Genomic DNA, 23013 nt, shown 5'->3' on the forward strand with positions numbered 1-23013 from the left:
TGATGCGGGTGCATGTTTTCATATTTATGCAGCAATCAAAATCTCTTTTAGAGACATTTGCATCGTTTAGATAACTAGAACAACACATCCAGCGTCCTCTCATTGGTGTGGCCTGTGTGACAGAATCTGGGAACAGAGCCACAGGACCATCCCGCATAGAGACATCCAATGCTCAGTGTGAGCCTCAATTTGCTCAATACTAATCCAGTGAGGCAGCATAAGTGAAATCCACTGCTTTAGCTGCTAAATGCTACTTTGCTATAGCCATCTGTTTTTCGGTCCGATTTAGCACATCATTAGTAGCAGTCGTCACAAGCCGTACTAGTACTCCATTGACAGATCTTCCAGACACAACTGGCTGTCTTCTCACTGAATCCATTAAAGAGTTAGGTTTTGCTGGTTAGCACTTTCCAGTTGGTTAACCCCTACTGGTTGATGCTGTAACTACAACATATGGCTGCAAAATGCATCCACTGATGGAAATTCAAATGTATTTGTGTTTTGTTTTCTGACAGAATAAAAATGTTTTCGAGCAACATATAAATCACAAATATTTTATATTTATATTATAATAGATTTGTCCAACTGTTTTTGAAAGGAGTCAAAAAGCATAAAAATGGAATAGTCACTAGTGCTCCTCTTCTTCTTGTGGTGACACTCCAGGCTGATGAGTCACAGATCACTCATGAAAACATCAGTGAGCACATGAGCAAAGACAGCAGATTTCAAATCATGCTCTTCCAGGGTGTCCTGCAACATCCTGCCATTGAGATGGATGGGAATGCCAACAGATATCTTTCTCCAGCATGATATTACTGTGACCTCCATCTAACTGTATTAATATTCCAGTGTGGATGACGTCTCCTTGGCCTCATTCACTTGTAGTGTTGTTCATCACCAAACAAGTTCTCATGACAGGATCACAACGGTAAAAGTCCAGTGAGAGCCGGGATCAGCAGGATCACAGTATCCCAGTTCCTGAAAGTGGGTGCTGCTGAGCTGTGGGTTTGTCTCGGAGAAAACACTGCATTACTGTGATTGGTCGGCAGCTCTACGTTACAAACCATCCCTTCACAGCAAGATACACACTCCTGCAACACAGAATCACATTTTATAAGTGAATACAATTTTTGTACAAGAGATTACTGTATGTATGTACTATGTTGCCATGTATTCAGTACAATGAAGAGTGGATATGTGGATACTCACATGGTGTGTATTTTTGTGATGTCTACAGCCGGCTAACTGGCATTCTTCATGAATTGCACATCTTTTGGTAACAAACTTTGTCTTCCCATGATGGTAGAAGTGATGTATTGTCATACAGTACTGGGTATCTATAAATGAAGGAACGGGATATCAGGAATTTAAAAGGATAATGCCTTAATAATCTTTATTATCTATAGACAAGGTCTGAGAGCGGTGGGTTTGTGTTTTGTAAACTCACTCAGAGGGCACCACACATCTTCTGCCCAGCGGTTACAGCTGTAGTTGTCTGAGGCCTGTTCACAGGTGAAGCACTTGAAACTCTTGGGATACGGGGTGGCTGTACAGACATGAACACTGCGTTATTGCTATAAAGTCAGTTATGGTAATGCTTCATCATATGATAACATTCATGTCAACAAACATGATTACATTATTGCTTAACAGGTCACTGATTAATGTTTGGGGTAATACAGTAATATTGTGAAATATTAATCACAATAGATAACTGATTTAAGATAAGAGATTTCTATTTTAATATGTAATTTATTCTTGTGATGGCAAAGCTGACTTTTCAGCATCATTACACCAGTCTTCAGTGTCACATGATCCTTCAGAAATCATTCTAATATAATGATTTGATGCTTAAGAAACATTTCTTAGTATTATCAATGTTAAAAAGCAGTTGTGCTGCTTAATAATTTTGTGGAAACTGTGATACTTTTTACAAGGTTCTTTGATGAATAGAAGTTTACAAATAAAGCAAAATATTATAAATGTCTTTACTGTCACTTGATATATTTATTATGTATTATTAAATAAAAGTGTTAATTTCTTTAAAAAAAAATCTTACTTTTCCCAAACGTTTGACCAGACACACTCACCTTCTACAGCAGGCATGAGATTGTAGAAGTCAATGTTGTCACTTGCCACCAAATCAACAAGAAGCTGAACAAGAACAGTGACTAAAGCCAGATCTGCTGCCATGTTTAAAACACTGATAGTGACACCTAAAATAAACGGTAAAAGATATGGTAAAGTCTCTGAGCATTTGACTTCCCGCAATTGTCCTCATATTTTGTTAAGCACCTAAAAAGTATAACTATTATGGATTGGGCAAATACACATTAGCTTCTAGAGCTTAAGCATGATAAACATAAACCATATCTCCATGGTAAGAGGCCAATGAATGTTGACTGGAATATGAAATTATTTTATGCAGATTATGCCTGTAGACTGATCATCTACAATCATCTTTTTTTGTTCAAAAAGTAATTTAAGATCTAATATTGAACAAAGATCTAAGATCAAAGATCTACGATTGATGCGTACAGCTATAAGATAACCTACCTATTCATTCATATTAATCATACTTTCTTTAAACAGAATAATGACAAAGCTCAAATGCCCGACCAACAGGACAGAATGGTAGGTGATGGATGTTTTAACACATTAGTCCATTAATTATAGCAGAGGCTCATATTCTGGAGAACTACAACCTATGAATTCTAATCACCCAAACTGCATTTATTTCATGCATTATTCAGTTTACTGAATGCACCAGAGTCACTAATATATCCATTTGCATAAAGCCCTCTGGTCCTTCAGTTGCAAGTACCTACATATTTTTTTTACAATCCAAAATCCAGCATAAGGCCTTATAACTTATGACTAGAGACTAAAGTCTAATGTCGCCCACATTTTTGAAACGTCTTGCATCTGCCCCTGGCATTTTAAGAAGCAGTAAGACACATTGACCTCAGAGGTTAATCATTAAGGCTGAACACATTCTCTGAGGACACTAACATGCTCTAGTGCTTGTTTCCATCAGTGTTTAGTTACATTGACAATTTCATTCTGCGACCGACATTAGACTAGTGTTTTCACAAGTAACTTATTTCCAGTCTGAATTAACATGACACTTAATCTGTGAAACATGTGGTTAACAAGTTCTTTAAATCAAATTACAATCTGGAATATGAAGGCCTGGTTTCAGAGACAGGGCTTAAACCAGGATTAGGTTTTAGTAAAATTAGCACATTTAAGCACATTTCTAAATGTACCTTTAAAAAAAAGATACTGGTGCATCTCGAGACAAAACAATGGTACTGACATATTTTAAGATATGTCAGTGCAAAGTTGCTTTCAGACAGCTTAAACCTGCATTTTAGTCTGTAAAATTAAATTGAAATTTCTTATTTAACTTATTTAATTTAACTTAAGTTCTCCGCATTAAATCACACATCTTAGTACACAGAAATCCACAGGCTCTATTTCATCTCTAGACAGCATATGGTTTGAAAGTAAACAGATGAGTGTCATTAATCTTGTGGCAGTGACAATCTACTCCTGAGGGTCTCTAACAGAGTAAAGAGAGATCACACATATATAATGACTGACAGCACAACAGCAATCAGCTATACTGACCCAGAGGTTAAAACACACAAAGAGACCTGCGGTCTGAAGCCTTTCAGCTCCTGGCGTACGTGCTCTTAGGTCATAGACCAGCCAGCGGACATGTAGGGACTTAAAAGCAGTTCATTAAGAGTGAAGAGCGTAAAATGGTCATTTGCATGCATCTTTATGTTGGCATATTTATGCCGAATATAAACCCACACAGACACACACTCCTTCATTATGGGCAAAGATTGCATTATGAAACATGGTGGTCTTTTAGATCAAAACAGTTGTCTACTTTGATATTTAAACTCATTCTTTGAAAGTAAATGTCTTGAAGTGAACGTGATGTAAATGAGCTCTAGAGTGCAGTGCTGTCTGACAGCTTCAAGAACCTCAGAGGCCTGTTGATTGCTTCAGTGATCTGTGAAGATCTTTTAACATAGTAACTTCTAAAAAACATTTGTGAGAGACTAACTGCTGATTAATATTTATCATTTAATCACTTGTTAATTAGACCAAATTTGCAACAAAAAAAAACAAAACAAAAAAAAGCCAGGACGTATAAAAATACGTATCCAATACAAATATAATGCAAGCAAAATACACTTAAGTCACACAAAACATGGCTTACCTTTTGTCTGTAAAGTTGAAAGCTTATACACAACGTTACATGGGAGGCAGACAGATTCCCTGAGTCAATGTGCAGAGACTGCTGTCTTGACTGAGACTGTCAAAAGGAAAAGAAAAGAGAAAGCTTAGGAGTCATTTTCCATTTCAGCTCTCTCACACACAACAACAGAAAAGAGACCACCGACCCCAACCTCCTGACAACCCCCGCTTCTGATTGGACAGCAGGTGCATTGTGGGGGCGGGGCCTGCAGCCATTGTGTGAAGTCAACAGTGTAGTGTCAAGCCAGTCTAGCCCATGTAATTAGCATTCACACAAACGCAGTTAGCACACACCCGATCCTCATAACCTCTGGAAGACCAAGAGCCTCAACAAAAAACACCACACGACAGTTAGATTAACTGTACTTTCCTCAATACACTACATGAGTGAATGAGTGCATTGATTTTTGCTTAAGCTGCAGAGATCAATACTAATAACCCTAAAGATATTCGGAGCTTTATGGTCTTGGGGTGGGGGGTTCTTATGCTCACCAAAGCTGCATTTATTTGATGAAAAATACAGTAAAACAGTAATATTCTGAAATGAAATGACCTTTTTTATTTTAATAAATTTCAAAAAGTAATTTATTCCTGTGATGGCAAAGCTGAATTTTCAGAAAACATGATTCTTCAGAAATCATTCTAACATGCAGATTTGGTGCTCAAGAAACATTTATTATTATTATCATCAATGTTTAAAATAATTGTGCTGCTTTTTGTGAAAACTGCGATCCTTTTTTTTCCAGGATTGTTTAGAAACTTAAAAAAAGAAAAGCTTTTATTTAAAAACGACATCTTTTGTAACATTATAAATGTTTTTAATGTCACTTTCGATTAATTTAATGTGTCCCAAACTTTTGTACTTGTATTATACACCGCCTACTTAGACAGGCAGTCATTTATCATATCATGAATAAAGCTGTTTATTTCGGAACCTATACAAGCATCACCATGTTTAAACCTTCTGTCATGCACAGGGTTAGGTGGGGAAGATAAACGGTTGCATTTAATCCAGGACTGCTCATACATGGAAATGAGCAGTGATCACCAATTATATCAGTCTCTTTTTTTCTTTTTTAAACCATTTTTAAACCTCAAGGGGGATTTACCTACTGTAACATATTTTGATTGAATTATATACAGTTTTAAGTAGCAAAAAATATGTATGGAATCCCAATCTAATTATGTTTGTAACATAACTGAATCTACAATCTGACCTAACTGATAGCAGCACCAAAAGTTAGCAATATGTGGTATTCCTATGAAGCGCTGCATTGAAGCGGCCAGAGAAATGATGAAAAAAGACAGCAGAGAGTGAACAAATCACATCTATACCACAGTAACTCAAGATATAGGAGACTTCATATGTCACCACTGATTCTCTCATGCAATATGCTGAATAAAAAATATATATATTACCAGTAAATTCAGATACTCTTTTCTTTGTAAAATATATTATGGCTATCTGCCAGTCCCCATAAAATAGCTGCACGTGGAATATCAATGAAATATGATACAGTATTGCTCATTTGATATCTTGAGTTCTAGCTGTCCCTCACGGCTGCCACAGTAAATGTACAGCTGTGAAATCTTTAAGTCTTGTGTAAATATCACACCACAGTGAGTTTTAGTGCATCCTTTGAGCTTTATATAAGCCTGATGTGCTGACAGGTTTAGAATTACAGGAATGTTCCCAGACTAACCAAAGCTTTTAAAAATTCCTCAAATTAATGGTGGATCATCCTTTGAATATCCAAATAAAACACTTGTGATATTCTCAAACACATTCCCTATATTTCACAACTGCCTTATTGGAAATGAAAAGTTTTTGTCTTTCAGTGAAGGTTTTGCACTTTTTGTCATTACATTCTTTCTATCATGTGTGTAAAAAAAATGAAAAGCTCTTTAAAACACGGAGAACGCAAACTGCCCACTGTCTCGCCTCCAGGGAAACTGTCTTCCACAGTGATGATTTTGAAACAAAGAGGCTCAACAGGATTTGAAAGGAACGAATCAGGGACAAATTGTCCTGACTCCAGGGTCTTTGTTCAGTTAGTCTTAGAACTAGTCAATTCACTATTTTTCATGAGCCAGAAAATATGTTATAATATTTATAAAGTAAATAATTTGCTTTGAATGGAGATGTATATTATCTTAATCTACTGAATGAGACAAAGCCCTGTTTACACCTGGTATTAAGATGCGTTTTGGTCGATCGGATCACAAATAGACGAGGAAGACACATTTTCATGACACAAATTCTCATTAACAAATCATTTAAAAAAAAAAAATATGACAGTTTGAACGCTAATAGAACTAAATGTATCATTATCTTTTTTGAACAGGACCAAAAGAACCAAGAGACCCGAACTACAAGCCTGGCTAGCATGCTTCCCATCATGTTCATGCGTTAGGTCAGTAGGCGGTCTTTTGTGGATGTTCAAACACATTCGATCATATGAGCATCTACACTATGAAACCAATCACGTCGAATGCGTTTTCGACTACCTCTAGAAGTGGTCGAAAGTGGACAAGCTCAAAACATTTTAGACCCCGTTTACACATGTATTTAGCGTCGTCCACTTGTAATCGGATTGACGAAAAGGCAACCGGGTGTACAGGCCCAATAATAGTAAAACTACCTGTGGCTGGTGATGATAAATACATCATTTTCAGAGTCTGTGCTCAAGGCTTTTCAGAGAAATAGACTCCATTACTCTTAAGACTCGCTTAAAGTCTTATGATTAATTTATATTTTATCCTTTGTTCGTTAGGTCAGGTTAAAGTCAGACTGAGTTCATAATCAAAGGAGCTTCAATTATTGCATGATCTTTACTAAAATTAATACTAAAACAAGATATGTCCAGAAATGGTATATTGCTCTGTCAGCACTTTTACTGGAAGTGTATTGTTGATAGATTTACTACTTTGTTTTGAAACCGGCAGATCGTCTTTTGACACAGATAAACTGAACACATGACGTGACTACAGGTGATGGTCCCGCCCTTCTCAAAAGCCGGAGGCCTTTTCTGATGGCCTGAGGGCCAGTGGATCAATTTCATTATTTTGTGCTCTATTTTCGCTTCTTTGAGGTTACAGTTGAGAAAAAGAGGAATGTGCTCTCGGGGGGGGGGGGGGGGGGACTTCATGTCAAGATTAAATCTAATCTGAAAGGCCAATCTTCAGATGTACCATCTCAGAAATCATTTAGTAGCTTTTTGTTTAACGAATGGCATGATTTAATACTCCTCAACAACCTTCTCGTGGTATGTGATCCTAAGTCTAGCAATTTAAAGACAATTTGTCTGAACATGAAGAGAACCAGAAGAAAACATTCCCACAGTTGACTTGGAAGCACCTGCATAGGTACGACCCAGATCCTGACCATTCAAGTGAAAAACACTTAAACCCACATGTCATGTCTCTTGAAATATGTCAGCACTGAAAGCTTACCATGAATTAGAAAAATAAGCTCTAAAGACCTAAAGATGGTAAGACCTGGTTCCAAGACACTTTCATCAAATGAAAGATTTGAGGAATCAAATTTTTGTTGGCATATGGGTAGAAAGTGACATCAAAGCAATATTTACCAGACCTCCATGTTGCACAACACACAGTAACACTGGCAGGATTTCAAGTGCGCCACACTCAAGTGTGTGCGTATTCACCATGACATGAATCACCACAGCTTAGCAACAGTGATTCAACAATACAAACATTCAAATGTTACCTGAGATTTCCTGTTGAGATCCTTAAAAAGGGTTAAAAAAACTTCCTCTCTTAAACCACTTTCGTCCTTAAGAAACAGCTGATAAAAAAGGACACAATTGTGAAGAAACCACACAAATAAAACACATCCAGGGGCTGATTACTGAACAAGCATCTTCATTTCCTTTTTGAATTGAAAGAGGAATTTTCCTACACTATCTCACCACATTTATATCTCCCTTGTCTTACATTTGTCACTGACTGGTTTGGTATGCGAGTCCACCTTCACAGGAAGACAGGCCGTCATAAACACACCAGGTCAAGGATATAAACTCAGGGGGGCTTTGTGTGACTCCTTTTATTGCTCATTTGAGATGGGTGTCTTTCCAGCTCATTTATCAATGCTGACCAAGTCAGCACACAGACATGTAGGTTGTAAAACAAAAAAGCCCCGAGGAGGACAATATACAACTGAAAGGGACTTTTAGTACTCTTATGGAATTACAGGCTTAAAAACTATATGTGCTTCATGGAATTTAATTAATATTCGAAGGTTACTTACTGTATTACTTATACCTGTATTATGTGAATTTTTTAAATCTTTAAAAATATTCTAAAGTAACAATAAATCTCTCTCACAACTACAATTCAACAAAACAAATAAAGGGCCTTCTAAAATAATTAGCACTGAGAAGGAAGAAAACGCGCAGATCATGATAATTTATTGTTTACTTATCGAATGAGTTATCAGGGAAGGCTGTAGGCTATAAAAAGCTTAAATCTGTTCATTCTGTAAATCTATTACTGACTTACATAATCTTTTCCATTCACAGATAAACATCAGACTGGCAATTGTTCACTATTATATAAAACTGCCATATAAAGATTCCATTATATCCTTCAGGCTATGTCATGTGGATAACGGAGGTGACGTGCAGTAATAAATTCAGTATAATGCCTTTCTGTTACCCGATCAGGTCTAGTCGTGCCTAAGTGAGATTTGTGTGGAAAATCCCTGAGGTGTGTATTCATGTGTATTTGAAGACGAGGGTCACAGTGAGTTAGGATAAAAAAAGCAGCTTGCGGTGGATCATTTTCACTTGTGTCATGGCATTTCAGCTGAACTGAGAACAGTAGGGAAGACTGGGACTAGTTGTCAAACATTTAGTGAAGGTTTTAGTTTTAATTTTTAAAGTCAAATTCTGTTTAGGCTCATAATATATTGAGAACAAAAAGCCATGAAGATTTCTACTGATATTTGCCTGGGGGAAAAATATACTTTTAGTCACTAATTTGCCATTAAACAACCTAGGCTTTACAGCAAAATATAAACAGTAAACCAATAAATCAATCCAAAAAAAAAAGAAAAGAAAAATAACAATCCATTATTTTTTGCCTCCAAAAATATTGTAATTAATAAATTGCATACATTTGTAAAATGTGGCAAATTACCATAAAATGAAAGTTTATATTTTCAAGACATATTTTTTATATAAACAAATTCAGAGCTTATCTGACAATTTATAAACTACCATTTAATGGTTTGGGGTCAATGAAATTTAAACATTAATGTTTTTGAAATGCTCACTGATCAAAAATGCAGTAAAAACAATATGACATTGAGTGAAATTGTGAAATATTATTACAATTTAAAATAGCCATTTTTTATTTTAACACATTTTAAAATGTAATGTATTCCTTTGATGGTAAAGCTGAATTTTTAGCATCATTACTAGTCTTCAGTGTCACATGATCCTTCAGAAATCAGTTGAAAACTGTTGTGCTGCTTAATATTTTTTAATATTAATATTTTTTCAGGATTTCATTTATTTGAAATAGAAACATTTTCTAACAATGTGAAAGTTTTAAATGTCACATGAATAAATGTAATTTCTTTAAAAAAATTCTTACTGACCCCAAACTTTAGAATTTTAGTGCATATTGGAACGGAAACGCAGAAAACACCTTTTCTGTAAATGATCCCTGGAGTGAGCCACATCGTTTGGCATCTGCACTGAACCGAGAAAAGGGTTTCAGAGAGGGAACCTGAACGTCTCCTTCCACAATCATTTCAAGGGCTCAACAGCCACCCTGGTAAAATTACATGTCTCATATTTCACTTGTGATTTCTTTGTGCGCCCTGTCCCTTGTATTGATTACTTTGTGGTATGTAACACCTAAAAGCAGCTTAGAAAGCCTTTAAGAAATTCCAAGAACGTGCATATAGAGTCTCAAATCTAGAAGACCTAGTCCTTCATTTGTCAACCCAAATAGTTCAAATTACCGAAGGAGGGTCTTTCTAAAAGCTTATATTCTAAAGTCCATTATGAACCGAGTCATAAATTGGTCTTCTTTCCAAAAGCTTTTAGACCATTGTTCAAGATTTTAGAAGTGCCATCTTCTTCAAAATTTAGCATACTTTTTTAATCCTCGCTTTCAAATCAATTTTATGGTAGCTTAACAAGCATAGCTCATCTGTGCATGCGTACCGAAGCAGAAGTATTCCTTCCTAGGGTTCATATGTTGAGAAAGGAACCCTTGAGTGTCAGCCTCTCTCATTACATGGGGGTGAGAGACCAGGGTCTGTTTAATTGGCCAACTGATTACAGCACATACGCTTTTTCTCTCCCCTCGTCCTCCTGCAGACTCTCAGAAGCCTTCCTGTTCTTTGGCCTGCAGGTTCAGAGAGATCAGAGCTCCGCAACAAGGGCTTCCTTTGTGTGCTTTGCTGGGCTGGGAAATGGAGATGAGTTTGTCCATTTGCCTCTGAGGCCACAGCGAGGGCTGAATGGGGCCCTGGGAGAAACGTGGGCTCAGGTATCGCTAACAGCATCTGAAGCATATGACTCTGAACTGATATCTAACTCGAGGAGATCTGGAAAAATCCAGCATTCGTATCACCGATTGGAGTGCTGTGATGTTCTGCAAATGATTTGGCGTTCTGGAGCCAAGGACATTATTAAAGTTGATGACATCTTTACTTTAGGTTTTGCTCATGATTAACCTTGAAAAAGAAGAGCTGTTTCAAAGCCAGACCAAAATGCATTCTCTAATATTCGGGCTTGGCTCTCAGATATTGATGGACCCTAAAAATAACAGAGCTTTAAAAAAAATAATCAGCAATAATTTTATAAAATCTTGCAGTATTCTCTGAGTTTTTACAGCAGAACATTAAGGAAATATATGAATGCACATAAGTTGAGCAAATCAATTATGATCAACATGCTTGCTTGACGCATGACAACAAACCTCATTGGTTCTAGTGCATCAGGCAAGCATGAAGCTTCTGTTTATCATATTTGATGTGCTCTCTGTATTTGCGTTGGTCAATATTTATATGTGAATAATCTGTTCATCATATACAGCAATCATGTCTCTTCAGAAAACTTTGATACAACAGCTCGATTCATATGGATTACATTTACTATCTCTTTAGAAACTTTTTGAAGCTTGAAAATGTTAATTATAGAATTGTAATAGATGGTATAAAATGAGAGAATATAAAAATATCTTCATTTGTGTTCTGAAATTGACTTTTTATGGATTTGGAACAACATGAGGAATAACAAAATAACACTTTTGACAATCACAGTTAAAGACAATGTATTCAACTTACTCTATACTCTTCTAAACACTTCTTTATGTTACACCCAGTGTTAGAGAAAGTTACTTTTAAAAGTAATGCTTTACAATATTGCGTTACTCCATAAAAAGTATGTAATGTGATATGTTACTTTTGTGTTACTTTTTCTTCTTCTTTACTTTAACTTTTTTTCTTGCTTGCCAATTTTTGAATGTATGGTTGAATTGGATCATCAAATGTCAGCGGCAAAGTCGTTGGTTAATAAAGTGAGATTAAATATAGAGTGTATTTGTGTTAACAAACAGAATTATTGCAGGTTTGTGTAATATTCTGAGTTTGCTTTTCACGGTTTTTATTAATTTTTAGGAATACTGAATCTGTTTTTGTGCAAGTGAAATTAGTAAATGCCTGCTCACATTTAGTTAAGAACTACAATAACCATCATGTTTACAGAGCACACACAATGCCTCTCAAGAAGAAAAAGAATAAGAAGTTTTTATTTATATAGAGCCTTTCCGTAGCTCAAGGTCGCTTTACATTGTACATTACAATATATTAGCACACCCACATACAAATTGCAAACACACAAGGCCACATATAGCCACATTATCCAAAATATATATTAAATAGATATGTTTTCAGCTGAGTCTTGAAGGTAGGAAAAGTTGATATATATTACAAAGTGTAAGGGGTAGTGAATTTCGTAATTTAGGAGCATTAACACAATATGACCTTTCACCTACAGCGGACAACTGAAAACGAGGAATGGACAAAAGACCAAGTTCTGATGATCTAAGGGACCGGGCAGGGCAGTAGGGGAGGAGTAGATCTGACAGATATGGATGTGCAATACCATTTAATGCCTTAAATGTTAGAAGTAATATCTTAAAGTGGATTTGTGATGCCACAGGTAGCCAGTGAAGATCATGCAGTAGAGGAGTAATGTGAGCAGAGGCCTGGTGGAGATGAGAACTCTTGCTGCTGAGTTTTGAACATACTGTAACCTTGCAATAAGTTTTTTGGGGAGACCAAGAAATAGAGCATTGCAATAATCCAGATGTGATGTGATTAACGCATTCATTAAGATTTCAGTATCATTTAGAATGAGAAAAGATCGAAGACCTGCAACATCACGAAAATATAAAAAATAGTTTTTGAAACAGAAGAAATATAGGCAAAAGATAAGAGTTGAGTCAAATAAGACACCAAGATTACGGACAGATGAAGAAGGCTTAACATGAACCCCATCAATGTTAAATGACAGGTCCATCCTTTTGACTGAGGTAGCAGGGCCAATCATCCATATTTCAGTTTTGATATTATATTTAATTTAAGGAAATTCAGGGACATCCAATGCTTGATATCCCTGATACATGCAGTAATTGAGTCAGACAGGGATGGCCTATTAGAGCTGGTGGTAAGGTAAATTTGAATGTCATCAGCCTCAGCCAATGAAATTGAAATCCATGTATGCGTATGATGTCACCAAGTGGTTATTCTATAAATGATGAACTATAGTGGACCGAGAACTGAACCTTGAGGAACACCCGGTGAAAGCAGAGCAGTGGGAAATTTATTTCCGTGGTTGATGTAGCAAATGAGCCAGGAAAGAGCTGAACCAGTGATGCCGATAGCAACAAGGCTAGAAATAAGTATTTCATGGTAGACTGTGTCAAGTGCAGAGGCATCAAGATGTTTATTAACCCTGAATCCATGGACAGAAGAATTTCATTTACCACACGAAGAAGAGCAGTTTCAGTGGTATGAGATGGGAGAAATCCTGACAGAAAAGGTTCAAAAATGCCATTAGCATCCAAGTAAGATCTCAACCATGAAGTAGAGACCTGCGCGGGACGGATTTTCCCGTCCCGGTCCCGCAAGATTTTGTCCCGCTCCCGCAAAAATATATGTTATTAAAAATAAATTAAAATAAATAAAAAAATACCATAATAATTATAGTATAGCCTAATAAATTATATAATAATAATAAACCTGGATTTCTTGACACTTTCGACTGACTTGCCGTAAACGTCAGGGAAGTTTGGCCTTTCAAAACGGTGCACACATGACGCTTCAGACCTGAAGTTCCAGACTTGTTCCCGCTGTATGCGAGTATTTTGCTGCATTTGTCACAGCTCGCAAAAGGAAGGTGCTTTCCATCGCTGTCGCATACTACTGAAAAACATTTCCAAATCTCAGATTTTCCTTTGTTTGGTTTTGTAGTTTTCCATGTTCCTTTCTTTAATAACGAACTAATATCTGTAGCACTAAACGATCCACCTGAGTCATGCGGTGCAGACATTTTGCCTCTGTGTGGTAGGCTTGGCTGTTCTGCGCCTATGAACCATGCGAGAGTTAGCTTCCGACCTTGTGCCTGTAAATCGTTTTTATTTTAGTTATACTTGTTGCTTGTGCATTAAATAAATAACGGTTTATTTGTTTCTAGTTATTTTATTTTGTTCTATATTTCCCGCAAATAATTTTATTTTCCCGCAACCCGCACACAATAATATCTTGCCGCCCGCACCCGCATTCACCCATCAAATATTGTCCCGCGCCGCACTCGGTTGCGGTGGGTCCCGCGGTAGTCCCGCGGGAGTGCAGGTCTCTACCGTGAAGCCACAACTTTTTCCAAGTATTGTACTTAAAAATGGTAAATTTGAGATTGGAATGTAATTATTCACGTTTAGATGGTCAAGGCCCGGTTTCTTAAGAATGGGGGTCACCACAGCCATTTTTACTTCTGCTGGAACAATGGAAGATGCTAAACTACAGTTTTTCATACGTGCAACCTCTGGAATACACATCTTAAGCAAAACGGTAGGTGTAGGATCAAGCTGGTGGGATGTGGAATTAAACTTCACATTTAGGTCACTTATGGCATCAAAAGTAGTAAGAGCAGAGAGAGAGAATTTGTTGAGTGAGCCGAGTCAGCTGACATCAAATGAACATGAGTTGCTTACATGAGGGGTGTCTTTTGCAATGGATTCAGTGAAAGACTTCAATTTGTCTGAAAATAATTAAGAAAAGCTATTCACAAGCACCTCAGAGCCAGAAATAATATGTTGTGGAGGGTTACTTAGTGAGATCGACCATAGCAAACAGTGATCTGCACTTCCTCCCTATTTCTCTCAACATGTGGACAGGAGAGGTGTCAGTCAATAAATGAGAAACATTTGAAAAAGAGTGTTAGTCTTGGGGTCCTTGGGTCTGTAAAAGTTTGAAACCCCTAGTCTAGGGTTTACAATGGCACAAACATAAACTGTATAACAAATGAGGATTTCAAACAACCCAGTAATATAAGCTCAGGCTCTACCATAGAGGTCTTGATTTTAAAGGAGTTGCTGTACATGGTGTTTGTGGCTATTTAGTGACTTAAAGGGGTTATGAATTGGGAAATAACATTTTCCTTGAGATTTTGACATATAAGAGGTCATCATACTATACAAATATCCTGTAAGTTTCAGAACGGAAAACTTCCTTGTTAGTACAAAAACAGCTTTTATTGAAACCAAGCTTAGAAAACAACTTGTTTTGGAATGTGCCTATTTATGACGTCATAGATAGGTGAAAGACCGCCTAATCAGAAGAAGATCAACACCTACAGTACTTCTACATCGTTACCACTGTAGCCCCGATAAACATGCCTTTGAAGAGTGCAAAATGTTGTGCAATGCCAGGTTTTGGAAAAACAGTAGCTGCATAACTATGGAATGCCATTTCTGACTTAATAATAAATAAATAAATAAATAAATAAATATGCGAAGAAATGTAAAAACAAAACAAAAATAAATGACTATTTATACCTTTATTTCCTTATTTATGAATAATTATATATTTTTTCATTTATATCATTTTTATCATTTATTTATGTTTAACAATATAACAAACCGCAGAATACAGAACATCATGGCAACCATTGGAAGTGGGTATCATGGCAGGGTGCACCATATCTCCTCTAGCCTTCACCATGGCAATGGAGGTGATTATCAGGGCATCTAGATGGGTAGTCGGAGGGGAGCGTCAGCAGGCTGGACGGCGGCTACCTCCGATTCGCGCCTATATGGACAACATGACCACCTTGACCTCAAAATTCGCCTGTACCAAACGCCTGTTAGCGAAGCTTCATTCCAACATAACATGGGCAAGGATGAAGTTGAAACCCAGTAAATCCAGGAGCATATCCATCATCAAAGGAAAGATTACCGACCAGAGGTTCAATATCAATGAAACACCCATTCCATTGATATCAGAGCAGCCCGTCAAGAGCCTAGGACGGTGGTACAATGCAAGTCTCAAAGACACAGAGCAGGGTGATCAACTGAGCGAGGAAACCATCAAAGGCCTTGTCAGTATTGATAAGGCTTCACTTCCAGGCAAGTTGAAACTGTGGTGTCTGCAGTTTGGGTTGCTCCCCCGCCTAATGTGGCCCCTAAAGGTGTACGAGTTTCCCATTTCCAAAGTTAAGAAGCTGGAGAGCACAGTCAATGCATACGTCAAGAAGTGGCTGGGACTCCGGCGCTGCCTCAGTAACAGATTGGCAACTGGGAGGAAGTGGACCCCAGCTGAGGCGGTAGAGCAAGCACAATCCGCTCTCAGACATGGAGACATACTGGGACATGTGCAGCAAGGAAGATATGGGTTTGGACTTGGGACAAGTCTACCTACATGGCACAAGGCAATACCGGCAGAGAGAAGAAAGCTGGTAGTAGCTGAGTTCCGGCACCAACAGGAAGCAGAGAGATGTGCAAAGGCAGTGTCACAGGCCAAGCAGGGCCAGTGGACTACCTGGGAAAACCTGGAGGAACGTAAGCTCACTTGGAGAGATCTGTGGGAGATGGAAGGAAGCCAAATCAGCTTCATCATCAGGGCCACCTATGATGTTCTTCTTACACCCAAGAATCTTAAACAGTGGTTTGGAGATGATCCAGCATGCCCTCTCTGCCAAACCCTGGTAACTCTCAGGCACATCCTCACCGGCTGCAAAACCAGCCTGTCCCAAGGCCGGTACACCTGGAGGCACAACCAAGTCCAACGTTAACTGGCTGTCATTCTGGAAGGAAGGCGAAAGTCCATCAATGCCCTCCCTCACCCAACAGCCGGACACTCATCCAATATCCCCTTCATGAGAGCAGGGCAGTGCCCAGTGAAAACAGCTGCAAGAGTGGATAGCACCCTCTTGGATGCCGCGCGGGACTGGAAAATGCAAGTGATCAGCAACTCAAGTTTCCACCGGAGATTTTAAACACCAATCTCAGGCCGGATCTTGTTTTATGGTCTACTTCACAGAAGTCCCTGTTCATCGTGGAACTAACTGTACCATGGGAGGCTGCTGTGGGAGAAGCGTATGAACGGAAAAAGCTGAAGTACTCTGATATAGCTGTTGAGGCAAAACAACAAGGCTGGCGTACACAGGTACTTCCGGTAGAGGTTGGGTGCAGAGGATTTGTGGCCACATCCATAACCAGACTACTGAAGGGGGTGGGAGTTCAGGGACAGGCCTTCAGGAAAGCCATCAGATCACTGTCGGAGGCAGCAGAGCGTAGCAGCAGATGGATCTGGATAAAGAGGAAGGACACCAACTGGGCTGCAAAGAACAATAAAGAGGGGTAAAAGCAGAAGGGGGCTCACCTGGTCTGCCAGGTGTTGTCGTTGAGCCCTTTGGAGGTGTCGTGGGTTTATCAACGAAACACCGGTGAAGGAGTGTGCCCACCTGAAGACCCTAATGACGTTATTACCCCTCTCCCCACTTAAAACAAGGAAGTGCTGATTAATAGGGATATTAACAGCAAGTCCTATGAGCTGAACTGTTTTAATTTATTTATTTATGCATTTATTTATGTATATATGTATTTATGTCTACATTTAATTATATCCACATTTATTTATTTATTCATTTATTGCCCTGTATGCTAACGAGGGGGGCGTGTTTTACCTCAGACATAGCAATCGAGCTCAGAGTGGCAGTGCTGAAGCTTTGAGGCCACAGTGACACTTTGTGGTGTGACCAAACAATACGCAAGAGGTTTGTGGAAGTGACTTTGCAGGTCACGCAGTTAAGTAATGCCAAAGACATGAAGTTGCTGAAATAGTCACAACTAGTCACAACTCAAGTTGACCATACAGAAGACAGTATCAAATGACAGTCTATGTAGCCTCAACTCCTAGAGTGAACAAAAGTAGATGAGTCTATGTGCTGCACAATGTGATGAGTCCCTTATCTATTCACATCACAACACACAAACTGATACACACAGTGTCAATTTCAGAAAGCAGTGGGCCAAGCCTCCACACAATAGTACGTTTTATACTCACAAAATAGACTGTAAACAAAACTTGCAAGCACAAGGATGTAACACATATATTCTTAGTCTCCATCTCCTAAAAAAAGGTTGCAGGTACATGTGTATGGTTATTATGAATGGATAGTTGGCAATTGTTGGCAACCAGGAGATTAACAAAGAAACAGATAAAACTGAGAAATTAATTAATGTACGTCTTTTTGCATTTGCTATTCTAAACCTACACAACTCTATCTTAAAAACATTGTGAAATGTATTTATAATCGGAGAAGTTAAATTCAACAGAAGAACTATTAATTGGATGTAAATGAGTAATTCATGGGTCTGAATCATTTTATTTTGTCAAAAGCTTCTCATTACTCTTCCAGAACATTTCTATTCATGTTTAATTAACTGGTCAGAGTGCTTCATCTAAAGACACACTGGGATCAGAAGCTCAGACCTAAGTGCCTATTACTCTGGCCACTGCTTTCGACGCATCTGATTCGTGGGTGTGCGGATCTAATCTCCTGAGATGATGAGAGATTGGGTTCTTTTCCAAAGTGCTCTCTTCAAGTTAAGATTAAATAGACCCTTTAGCTGTCTCACCTGGGACTGTGGCCAAGGTAACTGAATAGAGATGCCTGGACATTTATTCTGTGTGAGAGAGTCTCCCTGCATTCTCAGGATCTGATGAGGATTACAGTGCTCTTATTGAAGAAAGCATTGAGATGGAATGCAGCATGTGCCATAATACTGCAGAGGTCATGCGCAGTTTACCTAAAGAGAATGAGAAAAAGGTGGAAATAAATACAGTTGCATAATGTGGGCTGCCCTGCAGATTGTGGCTGTTTGCTTAGCCAGATCCTGTTATAAATGACAATTAGTGCTCAAACTACAAAATGTTTTTCAAAGAAATCTCTTAGGCTGCATTTATTTGATCGAATATAGAGTAAAAACAGTAATACTGTGAAAAATTATTACAATTTAAAAAAAAAACTGTTTTCTATTTCAATATATTTTAAAATGTAATTTATACCTGTGGTGGCAAAGCTGAATTTTCAGCATCATTATTCCAGTCTTCAGTGTCACATGATCTTTCAGAAATCATTCGAACATGCTGATTTGCTGCTCAAGAAAAATATCTTATTGTTATCAATGTTAAAAACAGTTATGCTGCTTTTTTATGGAGACCGTGATAAAAAAATTGTTGAACTTTTAATTTTTTTAATTTTTGATGAATATAAAGTTTAAAAGAACAGGATTTTTTGAAACAGAGATCTTTTTTAACATTAAAAATGTCTTTACTGTTACTTTTGATCAATTGAATGCATCCTTGGTAAACATATTTATTTAAAAAATCTTACAGACCCCAAATAATATGTACAATGGATGGACCAAATTCACACATTTGAAAATGGTAAATGCAGCCACAACGTTGTAATATAAACAATATAAGTCATTTTATTTCTTGGAAGTTGCATTCAAAATATATCTGGCTCAAAAAACCTTGCCCTCTAAATTCGAATAGGCATGATTTTCCTAAGGAAACCTGATCCTTTTCATTATGACTTGAACCACCTAGACGCCAAGATGTAAGGGAGGAACTATTCTTCAACTATATAAGAGTTGATTCTAGATACTCTAGTAATGCTTCCTCTCACTTTTGGAGATAAAAGAGTACGTGTCTCTTATCGATGACCCTGGGGACCTCTATTGTTTCCATGACCTTGAGGGGAAGGACAGGTGACCCTCCCCTGTCGTTTTACTTGGTGAAATTGTGATAGTTCTGACACAAAAGGCCTCAGGTCAGGCTTATCTCCACGCTTGACCATTCCCAGTCATTCTAGAGGGGGACATGAGTTCACATTTCTACTTTTTGGTATCTTCAGGATCTAAACATTCTGCAAAATAGCAACTACTACAAACGGCCTCCCTCAACCTGAATGCATTGGTCTAAACATGCCCACAGTGAGGCAGAGCCTGTCAAGGTAGTTTTTAAAAACTGGGACAAAAAAATACAAGTCAGAACCTTGCCATGAACTGAAACGGCATCTTTACATCATTCCTTGAGTTGAACATGACATAACTAGAGTCATGTGATACCAGTCAAGATAGGCATGTACATTGTGGTTTGATGAAGACCCACTTGTGAGCTCTGAGCTCCCTCTTAAGTCATCTGTAAAGAGCTGATACTCATGACTCACTCTAATGATAGAGTGCAGTGAAATAGCTGAGCTGTGAGCTCTTAGCTATCGTAAGCAGCACTTCAGCGAGTAAAACTACCCTGTGTTTAAAGTAGATACAAACACCTATTAAGCAAAAATATCTCCCCACGTCATTCATAAAGGAACAAACCTGCTCAAAAAATGAGGAAAAACATGAGCATCCAAAACAAAAAGGGATAAATATTCCTCCTGACTATAAACATGAAGGATTTGGAAGTTGAAATGCTGCGCAAACATGAAAAGAACACAAGTAGTTTCGCCATCGAGCACAACGCTGTTTAGGTCAGTCAACAGGAGCTGCAACCTCCAAAACCATCAAGCCCTCGTGGCATCTGTCTCCCTTCATCTGTCCACAGCAACAACGGTCCTTCTGAATCAAAGAGGGCAAGCAAACAAGGCTCTTACTCTCTAAGCAAGTGATAAAAGCGTAATTGGTGTGTTATGGCCACTCTTGAAATTCCACAGTAATTGCAAAGGTTCGAATCAGGACCAAAACAGCAGTGTCATGTGGCTTTGATCTAAACAGTTTTATGCAGAACTTCCTAAGCTACGTTTTGAACCAACAATTAGAGACAATGATCACATTGCATTATTGTTGCAAGAACACTTTTCTTACAATTTACATAGACAACGAATTGCGGTCAATGACATCAAGCTAATTTTTTAAAATACAAAAATAAAAATTTATTCATATGTACATGAGTCTAATATTCCTCTTCTGCGATGAGCAAGTTTTCCCATTTCTGAATCATAATAATTCTTTGCTGGGTGGATCATGATGTCGGGACTTGGGATGGTACAACAGTCCTGATAACAAAATGAAGAAATAGGCCTCATTAAAAGGAATGTGTTTTGTGGGGCCTTACGTAGTTCGGCACAATTTCCTAGTTTATACTTAAAAAACTTTGGCCAAAGTCATGAGATCGACGTGACTAGCATGCAGAAACAAAAAAACAAAAAATTACATAACACATAAAACATTGGGGAGTAGTGCAACCTTGTATAAAAAAGAAAAATATTTTTTAATGAAAATTAAAACTGAAAATATAAAATAAAAGCCACTTCAAAATATTAATTAATACTATAAGAGTATATAAATAATATTAAAATGTTCAAGGTATTCAAGACATAAGGAAACTATATTACTGCTTTTTCCAGTCTACACAAAGTAACACGAAAATGTATTAAAAACAGCTAAATGACACAGACTTTTTGCAAAGTGTAAATGGGTGAGGGAGAAGCCTTCAGTCTTTGGGTTTAGTGAGGCGTACAACACACCAAGGTTTGAATGGCAGGACGTGACCAGCTCATCTCTATCTTGTGGGCTCCTCAAACCACTCTTAATGACAGTCTGACTCTCGATTGCACTGATACATGGCAGCTGACATCAGAATCTGATCCCCGGGTACGACTGAGTTTTCGCTGACAGACTAATGGAAGCTTTCTCGTAGCCAGAGACGGAGCCTCAATGAAATCTAGAGGAGCTAAGGGCCACATCAAAGAGAACAATCCTGCCTGTGATCTGCTAGTGTCCTCCAGTTCTACATGAGAGCAGAGATGAGTGACAGCCGAGGTAAGAAGAGAGGAGGGGCTCTCGATCACTCCTCAACCCCATGACAAATTACAAATGGAGGAAGATATGCAGAGGGCAACATGAGAGCCACTGATCACAATAACAAGTTGGACCTTCTGTAACATCTAAATGAGGTGTAGCAGATTTGATATTCTCAGTCAAGAGATTTGTCCTGAGGTATATTAAAGATATATTTTATTGATCCTGTTTTGTGAACAGCCTCACAACAGCTGTGTAACCACTATATAGTTACGCAACAACTGCTTCCAGAACAGGTGCCTCACCATGGTCTTACAAGTTAGACATCTCACTTTTTTTTTCTTCAAGATGGCTCACCATTTTATTTAAGTCAGTTACATAAAAAGGTAAATTGGTCTAATTTGAATCTGAAAAGTAAGACTAATTAGCCCTAATGGCTAGCTATTAAGACACAGATTTAAGTTGTAACTATGTTTATGCAACTGGCAGCTGGGCTAGTTCTCACAGTTGTTTTATGTACATTTTTTGTTTTATTAATTTGCTTCATAATTGAAAATCCATTAACTAGTCTACATACTTTTTAAATACAGGCATGTTGTGGAAGGTTACATTTTTAAGATAGTAATTCATTTTATAATATTTTGTATTAGGCTACTGAAGAATAAATAAACAAACGGCGTATTCCTATTGTGACAACTTACCCCATACAGTGGCAACATATAAACGTCACTAAATGTTCAATTACTTTTTGTACACAATATTTAATTGTGTGTCTAAATAACAGCATTAACAGTTATATTCAGTGGAATGAAGACAGGGAACTCAAATTTAAGTTTATTCTGAGTGAACGAAGGTAGCTTGTTTAAGGATTGGGAAAAAGATTTAGCCTAACTGACACTAAAAGTATCTAACGTTAAACGTAAATAAGAAGTCACACTAACTGTATTGGCGGTCTGTGTGGCGTTCCGTTCATGCGTTTGGGGTTGGTGAAGACAGAGAAGACCTCGAGCGTTTGTTTGTCCCAGAGTTTAACTGTCCAACTTCAAAGCAGAGCTCGAAACAACCTTACTGTTGAGTGAATCTCCAGCAGCAGAAACCGCACTGACTGCGACGCGGAACGACTAGAACGCACATTCGCGCCGGACCGGCACTCTCAAACAAAGTCTCTGATTGGTCGACTGGTTGCCGACGTCAGGATTCCTCATTTTCTTTTGAGTTGAATCTTTTAATAAATCAGTTGCATTAGTTCACAATCTAAATGATTCGTTAAATTGTTCCAAGTGGTTTTTATTTTTAAAACACAATTGTAAAAAAAAAAGATTTTTTTTATAGTGATATAAAAAGTATGTTTCACAAACTATAGCTGTAGAAGTAAAATTGTTTGCC

General features: G+C 37.9%; 1 protein-coding gene across 4 annotated transcripts; it reads right to left on the reverse strand.

Moving 5' to 3' along the window:
- Positions 1-370: 370 nt before the first annotated feature.
- On the reverse strand, positions 371-22744 carry lypd6b (LY6/PLAUR domain containing 6B). 4 transcript variants are annotated; one of them, XM_077215593.1, is made up of 7 exons: positions 22569-22744; positions 18457-18627; positions 4238-4333; positions 2091-2216; positions 1448-1546; positions 1210-1337; positions 371-1091 (listed from the first exon to the last, which is right to left on the reverse strand). In XM_077215593.1, exons 4-7 carry the CDS (start codon positions 2191-2193, stop codon positions 921-923), a joined length of 501 nt encoding a protein of 166 aa, XP_077071708.1. In that variant the 5' UTR covers positions 2194-2216; positions 4238-4333; positions 18457-18627; positions 22569-22744; the 3' UTR covers positions 371-920. The 4 variants fall into 4 exon arrangements, with proteins under 4 accessions (XP_077071708.1, XP_077071709.1, XP_077071707.1 ...); XM_077215594.1 differs by lacking the exon at positions 18457-18627; XM_077215592.1 differs by lacking the exon at positions 4238-4333.
- Positions 22745-23013: the final 269 nt, after the last annotated feature.

Source organism: Siphateles boraxobius, unplaced genomic scaffold (genome assembly GCF_051911475.1).
Source record: "Siphateles boraxobius isolate OS27281-9 unplaced genomic scaffold, OSU_SipBor_1 7, whole genome shotgun sequence".
NCBI lineage: Eukaryota > Metazoa > Chordata > Actinopteri > Cypriniformes > Leuciscidae > Siphateles > Siphateles boraxobius.

What these genes read in the sequence shown, in the direction of transcription:
- lypd6b (XM_077215592.1), bottom strand. Translation starts at nt 18,499, where the DNA reads ATGTCCAGGCATCTCTATTCAGTTACCTTGGCCACAGTCCCAG. An exon ending in TACCTTGGCCACAGTCCCAG is followed by an intron (nt 2,217 to 18,456) that starts GTGAGACAGCTA and finishes CGTTTATTTTAG; the next exon opens with GTGTCACTATCAGTGTTTTA. An exon ending in AGATGTGTGGTGCCCTCTGA is followed by an intron (nt 1,338 to 1,447) that starts GTGAGTTTACAA and finishes CTTCATTTATAG; the next exon opens with ATACCCAGTACTGTATGACA.